The 9,164-nt window shown below is 42.2% G+C and overlaps 1 protein-coding gene across 2 annotated transcripts in view; it reads right to left on the reverse strand.

The window, feature by feature from the left end:
• The window catches only part of LOC147449553 (P-loop containing nucleoside triphosphate hydrolases superfamily protein), a 43,068-nt gene extending 34,653 nt beyond the window's left edge, over positions 1 to 8,415 (reverse strand). The window contains exons 1-3 of one of the 2 annotated variants that reach the window (XM_086521977.1): positions 7,863 to 8,415; positions 7,552 to 7,650; positions 7,265 to 7,450 (exon numbers count right to left, since the gene is read on the reverse strand). In XM_086521977.1, coding sequence (XP_086378103.1) covers positions 7,265 to 7,450; positions 7,552 to 7,650; positions 7,863 to 8,354 — 777 coding nt within the window. In that variant the 5' untranslated portion in view covers positions 8,355 to 8,415. Of the gene's footprint in view, positions 1 to 7,264; positions 7,451 to 7,551; positions 7,672 to 7,862 lie in introns of both variants that reach the window. The other variant, XM_086521976.1, reaches the window with a different exon arrangement.
• Positions 8,416 to 9,164: the final 749 nt, after the last annotated feature.

The following is a 9,164-nucleotide window of genomic DNA, read 5'->3' on the forward strand; positions in this document are numbered from 1 at the left end:
AAAAACTGGGCAAAATCTAGGCTTCTTTGCCTTTATCTTGCCCTTTCCGAAGCTTTGCTTTGTGCTTCGCTTGTCCATGTCTTTCTGTGAGTACAGGTTCTGCTTTTCTGCACTCGTCTATGTAACAGACTTGGACACTCCAAGTCAATCGACCACGACAACACCAAATAACCACTTCAAAACAGTTCACAGTTCACAAGAGATTTACACTTGCCTGACGGAGTTCCGTGCCTAGAGATATTGGCCCCAAAGACTGGCGCCCCTTTCGGTATTTCTTTTTGTATTAATCTGAGTTCAAAGTACAAGAGTGGTTGAGTCTCACTCTCAGACTCTGCGTCCAGATGCTCTCTAGAGTGGGAGCCCAAACCACTTATTTATTTGTTTACAAGGAATGCCAAAAGCAAAGCCCCAAAAGCTTAAAAGCTTGTCAAAAATAAAGAAGAGAACATTCTCTCACAAGCTCTCTTGAGCTTCCAAAAAGGAGCTCTCTCTCTCTATTTGAAATTGCGTAGCAAATAAAAGCAACGTCCAAAAACTGTCAAGAAAAGCAAATCTGCCGCAAGCTTTTAGCCTCCGCAATTCCCGCCGCAATCTGCGGACGTCCGTACTGCTGCCACGTGTCATGCGCCCAGATTAGGATTAGGGTTTTCTGGCAGCATTTAGGGTTAGGGTTTTTTGCAGCATTTAGGGTTTCTAGCCATTAGGGTTAGGGTTTCAACAGTACAACCATGTCATCAAAAGCCTAATAATCGGGCAACCACGTCATCACTTTGTGACATACCCCCCACTTGAAAGCATTGTAATCGCCCTCGATTACGCCTACAAAACAGACAAAGCCCGTAAACCGTCTTAGCAGACACTGATTGTTAGTACCTACGCACTAGGAACACACATCTAGCACATGTACCAATCGACAGTCACATCACACGACATCACAGGACATTCAACATTCATTCGGATCTTAGATCATGATTTATCGGCAATGTAGCTAGCAATCGCATCTAGATCCAGTCGGGACCTCATCAATGTCCGATTGACTAACCCCTATTGCAACCATGTCTATTCGAGATCAAGTAGACCAGAATGCTACAGTCATTTCGTCTATCAGTTCCTACACTTAAAAAGAAGTCAAAAACAAATCAGTATCATATTCAGGAATTCCATTTCATAAAGTCATACGGCAGAATACTGTCAGCTCTCAGTATCCCTGAAGCTCAAAGAGACATTGAGGCGGTCCGGGGCGGGCAACAAGAGAGGCGACCTCTAAACACCCCTCAAGGCTCCCGTGCTGCTCAATTGGCGATGGGGCAACCACAAGCACAACACAACAACAAACCCACAGCCAAACCCAAACAAGATAGGGGCACCACCTAGTTATGGTATGCGAACTAGGACGCAAGAGAGATTTTGGCACAACCAAGAAGATGCACCATACAACACACACAAGCAACCTCACACCAAAACACACACAAAATGGACCAGAGAGAGCTAGAGCAAAGGGAAGAGAGAGAGAGAAAAGGATCTTGCGTAATACCTTATTTGTGACTTGCAAATGGAGATGGTTCGTTATGATGCTATCGTAGAGCTTGTACAAAAACTCACTCAATGCTTAGTGATTGCTAATCATTGCCAAAACACACACACACTGTCTTAGGGTGTGGGAGACCTCTCACCACAATACCCTCTTACAATGGACACAAAATTGGCAATGAAAAACACACTAAAACACTTTCGAAAATCAAGATCAACCGATAGAAACTCAAAATACACAAGTCACCTTGAATTCACCAAACCGTATTGCACAAATGGGAGGACGAAGATTTGAACGTTGAATCACGCCTTTGATGCACCACACCTCAATTTATTGATGATGAAGAAAAATATACAATAGTGGTTTTGAGATTTGTGGAACTCACGCTCTCTCACTTACAATGTGTAGCTTGAAAGCTTCTCTCACACCAAGAGTGAAGCTCACAAGTGGTTGCTACACCTAAGTCTCTCCTCACGCATAGAGTGTTGGGGTGCTATGTGAGATGCTGGAGGTTGTTTTACAAGAAGGAGAGGGGTCTATTTATAGGTTGGAGACCCCTCATAAAGATTATTGGAAATCCTAATTTACAAGCTAACAAATCAGGATTATGATTTTTTTGAATATCAAAACATTGCGGGCTTTCTTTGTCTGCTTGAGTCATGGGTGTGGGCTCAAAACAGAGCATTATTGATGGTAGATAAGGTGAAAGTAAGTAAGCAGAGAGAGAGAGAGAGAGAGAGAGAGAGAGAGAGTTACTTTGTACATGTCTTGAGGTGAGGTGTCATTTATGGTTAAGTCAATGCTATTTTGTGTTAGTATGTTAGTCGTTAGTAATCACTAGAAAGTTAATGTTACATTTACAATGGGTAGAGTGAGTTGATTTGATGAAGGAAGAGGGGTGAATTAAAAGAGAATCATTGAGATGGTGAAGCTTTGAAGAAGCTTAAACGCACCCTTGTGTAGATTGTGGAAAAAATGACCGCTGGTCTTCTTCTTCTTCTTCGCTTCTTTACGCCGCCGCCACGGTTGATCACCAGGATGAAAAGAGGATTTGTTGATGAAAAATCCTCAATTTGCAAAAGTTATCATGGTTAAGATGCTGAATTTTAGATATTTTTAGGAGAGGTAAACGAAATTGTAACATAGAAGCAATAGAGAGAGACATGGAGAGGGTATATGTATGTAGAGGTTCATAAAAGAACTATAGGGATGAGAGAGAAGGGTAATGGTGAAGAGGGTGGGAGAAGCCATGGAAATTGCAGGTTTGAGTGAGGGAAGGAGAGGGAGGGATGTGTAAGAGTGAGTAGGTGTGTGGAAGCGTGAGAGAAGACTAAGGGCTACTTGTGAGAAAAGTGGGCAGACTGAGGTCCACTCAAAAAATCATAGCTCACCACTGGTAGCTCCAAAAATCATGAAAAAATTTAAGGTGATTATTCAGAGCGTTGGCTACATTTTCTCTTTTGACCACCGCTCCAAATTCGGAGTGGAGATAGGTGCCAAAATTCTCACCAAAAAGCCTGTTTTTTATGCCTGCAAAAGTCTTTTAGTGGCCCCCTCCTTTGTTGAATTTGTACAATGCATCCAAGAGTGAGCCCCTCCTTTGTCATATTATAATACAAAGCATTCAAGTTGCCCTTGACCCATGCATGAAGGAGGATTATTGGTGAAATAAGAAATATATACATGGTGGGACTAGTGTATGGACTATTCATGGACTTTAGCTCAATGAGCACATGGTGTTAAAATAATGAGTAAAAATAATAATAAAAATATGGAGGAGTTATGGATATGGAAAGATATTGGAATCATATGATATGGTCCCTCCTTGAATTATTTTGGGTGAAAGAGAAAAAGGTATGCAAGTAAATAATATAATAAAAGTAACCAATGAGTAGAAATCAATTTTTTGTTTTCACGAGGGTGAGGGTGAAAATGTGGGAGTGATTTGTATAAAGGAAAAATATGAGGTTAGAGTATGTACATATTGACAAAAAATATAATTATGGTGTAAGAGGATGAAAGAAGGTGTACATAGGTTTAATAAAACGCACACTTAAGTAGAAATATTTAAATAAAATACCAAAATAATTATAAAAAATCCCTATATTTAGGCCATATATACAATGAAATATTTACACACAAAGAGGCCATAATATACTTTTATTTTTTTATTTTTATTTTTTGGCTCACCTAGCCCAGTGACTAGCTAGCTGAGAGATTTTAAGAAGATATCGGAAAAGCCCCCTAACTCACACACGCCTATGTACAGTGAAATGGTAGGGATAGCCATAGCGTTTGGGTGAATTTGGTAGGGTAGAGTAACTTAGTATGGCAATTATGGAAAGCCGAAAAATGGCTATCAACATCAATGACTCTAGCATCAAAATCGAGGCATCTGTTGAGAAAGGAGCGGAGTAACTTCCCTCTTGTGCTTCCCACTACCTGCACCAGATCTCTGGCCAAGCTGAATTCTGGGTTCCACGGATAGGTGACAAGAAGTAAGACAACGAGCAATATATTGGGAAGGAGAAGCTGATGCATGCAATGGAGGAAGCCGATGCAAAGAAGCACACGCACTAGAACTTGGACGAGAGGAGGGAGAAAGAAAGAGATTTAAGAAGGCAACAGGTTGAGCGGTAGTCAAGTGACGTGGTGGCTAGGGAAGGTGGTGAAGAGCGACCGCTACAGGCAGTAATAATGGACAACACAAGAACTAGCTTGGCGCCTTGGGCTACTTGCAGCCGATATCTAACCAAAATCCTTGTCATTTCCCAGCCCGAGCACAGGCACCACGGACTCTGTAACAAATTGTTGACGTGTCAAAGCCTAAAGAATGGAGCCAACTTTCAGATATGGCCGAGGTGCCTAAACTGTCACAAAGTGATGACGTGGCTGCCCGAGAGCAAAAACCCTAACCCTAATTTCTGCCAGAAACCCTAACTACTAAAAACCCTAATTTTGAAAACCCTAACCCTAAAACCTGCAAACCCTAATTCTGAAAACCCTAACCCTAAAACTGCAGAAACCCTAACCCAAACCCTAAGAAGAAGCAACAGAAGAAGAAGAAGAAGTTTTACAGACTTACAAAGCCTTGACGAGTGGCCTATTTTTAAAGAAGAGTTCCCACCAACTTACGGGACCCTGTCCGATGGGACCCAAGTGACATAAAGGCATTAAAAATAAAGCAAAATACACTCAAAGGACTTTGCACATCAAAATATGATGACGTGGCACCTGTACGGACGTTCCAGAGTTCGCGACGGATTTTTAGGGAAATCTCGAAATTTTAGGAAAGTGACTTTTTGGGGTCAGCTTTTCATATTTGATGCTTTTAGGCTTTGAGCCTTTAAATATGAGCCTTGGGGGCCCTCTCTGGCACTCTTTAGCGCGCAGATTGCAGAGGAGGTGCTCCCGGGCTGTTGTACTTTGCGAATCAGCAGTAATATAAAGAAATACCGAAAGGGACGCCAAGGTTTAGGGCCAATACTCTTTGGGGTAAAATTCCGCCACTCCGTGTCTCGTGTCGTCTCTCTCTATTTCAGTTCAGTTGTTATTTGAAGTGCTTAAAGTTGTTCAATCTGTTCTTTTCTATTGGCACGAGGTGCCCGCCTTGTGACAATCTGTAGGATCATATAAGTACAATCTTGTACATTTAAGTCTTAGTGAAATATAAGCCTCAAAGTATCGCAAGGAGCCAGCTATATGATGTAAGTGATCAAGGACTCCACTGTCCTCCTTTACAAAATAGTGCTTCTGTCACAAATTGCTAACGTGTCAACCCATTGAAGAACGGAGTCAACCTACAAATCTCGGCCGAGGGGACTAAACCCTAGAAGCAGCAACAGAAGAAGTTTTACCAACTTGCAAAGCCTTGCCGAGTGGCCTATTTTTAAAGAAGAGTTCCCATCAACTTATGGGACCCAAGGGACCTAAAGATATTAAAATAAAGTAGGACCAATGCAATCACACACAAATCTCTTGCGCAAAACCGGATGACGTGGCAATTGTACGAACGCCCACGAATTGCTCTGACAGTGCCACGTGGCAACCCCTACAGAATTCCACGTTTCACGCTGGTGACTAGCAACATGGTAGCCTGTACGAAATTCCCCTCAATTTGCGTTGATGCTTATTGGGAACCCAAATGCGTTTAGAACGTGAAGCTTTTCATGTAAACTGCTTTCAGAGGCCAAGAGCCTTTAAATATGACACATGGGCTCTCACTCTGGCAAACTGCCCGCCGAAGATGCAAAGCACAGCCATGGAACTTGTACCTTGTTGATGCAATATAAAGAAATACCGAAAAAGGCACCAGGGTTTGGGGCCAGTGATCTCTTGGGGTGGAACTCCGCCACTCCGTGTCTCGTGTGTCATGTATCTCTTTTAGTTCAATTGTTATTTGAAGTGCTTAAAGTTGTTCAATTTGTTCTTTTCCGTTGACACGTGGCCCAGTCCCGTTACAGCTTCTTAATTACAACGGCTACATGCTGACTCCCGAGCATTGAGCCAGTATGTTGGTACAATCTTGGGTTTGTGTTGATTAGAGGGAATCCCATGAGATGCCCTACCGGAGGCAAAAAGACAAGAAAAGAGAGAAGGAAGCAATAGAAAAAGCATGCGTGCAAGGAGTGGATTGCAAGATGAGTGTGGGGCGCACGTGGCCAGTGGGTGGGCGCGAACTAGGGCACCTGGACGGAAACCCTTCTTTTTTTTGCAGAAGATGCGCTCTCCAAGCATTGAGGCCTACTAAGCGGCTTCATTAGCATTAAAGACTCAAGACCTTCAATATGACATTGCCAGCTCAACTCCTGGAGATGTGGAATCACTTTTACTCCTCGTTGAAGAGGAAAGGGAGCAATCTACAAGAATCTTAAAAATTCCGCTTAATGGACACGAAGTAGAGCCATCCTTTCTAGTTATGGTGCAGTAATGGTTGGTTGTTTAGCTTTTAGCAAAATGTAGTCAAATCTGATGGTAATATAGAAAATACTGATGGTGTTGACAGTAATGGTTGGTTGTTTAGCTTTTAGCAAAATGTAGTCAAATCTGATGGTAATATAGAAAATACTGATGGTGTTGAGGATGTATGCCAAAAAGGTGTCATTGATCAAGGCAGGCCTCGTGATTTTATTGTTTTTACTAATCTATAATCAGCAGGCAGCTACTATTCCCCTTCCGACACACAAAAGCCTCCATCAAACGCAAAGACGTGCATAATCTCTCCGACTGCCAGTTCCCTACCATGCAGTCAAGTGGCTCCCAGCAAATATGTAGCCAGCCTCATCATAGACAAAAATGATATGCTAATCGTATTCTCTTCTACAGCCTAGGCCCTATAGGAAGGCTTGTTTAGTGGAAATCACTCTCTTCTTGCCTCCATTATGAGGCACAAACCCATCTTTTGCTATCTGAACCTCTAATGCCTGCTGTATCTGAATTGCAGTTGGAGGTACACTAAATCACAAACTGTCATCTCATCTATGTGAAAGAGAGTGTTCATAACAACTGTTGCAGGCCATGCCTACGTGTGACTTAGTATAAGATTAAAAGCTAAAGCCATATTTGCATAAACGGGTGGGTCTAATTTTGAGAAAGTTAAATATTAAAAGTCAAATTTTTATACTATGTTAGACTTCTTACATCACTGATACACAATAAAGCATTTAGAAAACAATATGTAATCTTTCCGTACCACCACGCATAGGTTGAAGTTGAATGAGCTAGAAAGGATACCTGCATAGCCAGCTCTCTAGTTGGAGAAATGATGACAACACCTGTGCCATTCCGTGGTATAAAATGAGCCTGGTATAGAAGCTCCACTGAAGGTATCAAGAATGCAAGAGTTTTCCCAGAACCAGTTCTGGCAGCTCCAAGTACATCTTTTCCAGTAAGAAGAGGAGGGATTGACCTGGCCTGGATCTGTTAAACGCTTAGTTGCTTAGATTTACAAATGACTAAAAGAGTCTGAAAGTATAAAGTTTTTGTCTCATGCATTCTTAATTCTCTTGCACTTGACTTACCTCTGTCATATGAGTAAACCCAGTCTCTTTGATCGCATTCTGTGTAGGCTCTGAGATGGGCAGTGTCTCAAATGCAGTGTTACTCATGATTCCTAACACCTGAGTAACATGCACATACCACTACACATGAAAACTTAAGTAAAATTTGAAAACAGAAACAATTGCATAAACAAATTCCACAATCTTCATTTGCCCAATCAATTTGATTTTAGGTAAGAATACCCCATAGACAATGCCTAGTGGGTTCCAGTTGGGTAATCACTTCTGGACTATACATACAGAGAATTTCCACAAAAATTCTGCCTCTCTACCTGAGCAGTATGCCTTTTCACCAGAGAGCTGGAAGAATTAGGCGCAGCAATGTCACCATTTTGCTCAACAACTGCAGATTGCGCATTCTCAAGCGTGCTCTGAGGATCCTGTGATGCTTCTGAGTCCAGAACTCCTAACTGCTCATCCCTGAGCTTTTTCTTCTTCTTCGACCTAGTGCCTGAGTCGCCCTCCAGGCTTTTCCTTTTCTTTCCCTTTTGCTTAACTTTCCGGGCACTCTGTCCATCATCAGAAGCTTCCGCTGTAGCTCCACCAGAACGTACATCCTCCTCTTCATCGCTAGGCTGCAGCTGATTCAGACCCGCGTCTTCGTCTTCATTGCTATGTTGAAGCTGGTTTGGACCCACGTCTTCGTCTGCGTCACAATGGTCAATCGCATAATCATCTCTGCTGTGCAAGAGTTCAGCTGCTGTCTCGCTGCACCATTTCTTTTTGCGCTTGATTTTCTTCGAAGATGATGGGTCGTTCTTCATACTCCGCAAAGCGCAGAGAGAGAGAGAGAGAGAGAGAGAGAGGGGGGGAAAGAGGGAGACCTAAAACCCACGTTGTAAAATGAGCCTACATCTGAAATCGAAATCTTAATGTATTTTCCGACCTATATGGTTTTCTTTTTTGGCAGTGTTTTCCGGTAGAAAGGGAGGGTAAATGCTCAAGGAGTTTCAATCCCTGTACAACGGATGTAATGGAAATGGCCTATGAACTTTGAGGATAGCGGAATTAAGAGAATTAGAGTGAGCAATTTCATGAGATTACTTTGAGAACATAAAGGGTGAACTTAATTAGCGGTAGCAACATAACCATAATATTTAATTAACTTGACATGAACAATATGATTGCAAGAGAGAGAGCTAGAGAACTTGACAACAGTTGAGGACCGGATTTATGTGGACCCGGTTCCTCCCTCCGATAGGCTTTTGTATTATAGATTCTCCCATCAAGAAGACTTGGTACAATACAATTTTTGTGTTCCTTGTGACCTAGGTGATGCAATGAAGATGGAAAGCTTCATGCATCACGAACATAACATAATCTTTGTAAAAGCATTAAGCATCCCCAGCCTCAATCCCAAGGCCTCAAACACCTTCAAAGGTGGAGAGAGCTAGCGGGGAATGAAAGTAGGGAAGAGAAAAAAGAAGCATTCATTGGAGAAAAAAATAGTTCCTCATTTATCATCACTCTTCTTGCTTAGCATAGCTGATAGCATAGTAATGAAGATGAATAAAATGGCAAGCTTAAGCATTGAAGCATGGCTCTTGGTTGGATTTGCATTCCATAGCCAAGAG

The sequence above is a fragment of the Adiantum capillus-veneris genome, chromosome 10 (genome assembly GCF_014529385.1).
Source record: "Adiantum capillus-veneris isolate H3 chromosome 10, ASM1452938v2, whole genome shotgun sequence".
NCBI lineage: Eukaryota > Viridiplantae > Streptophyta > Polypodiopsida > Polypodiales > Pteridaceae > Adiantum > Adiantum capillus-veneris.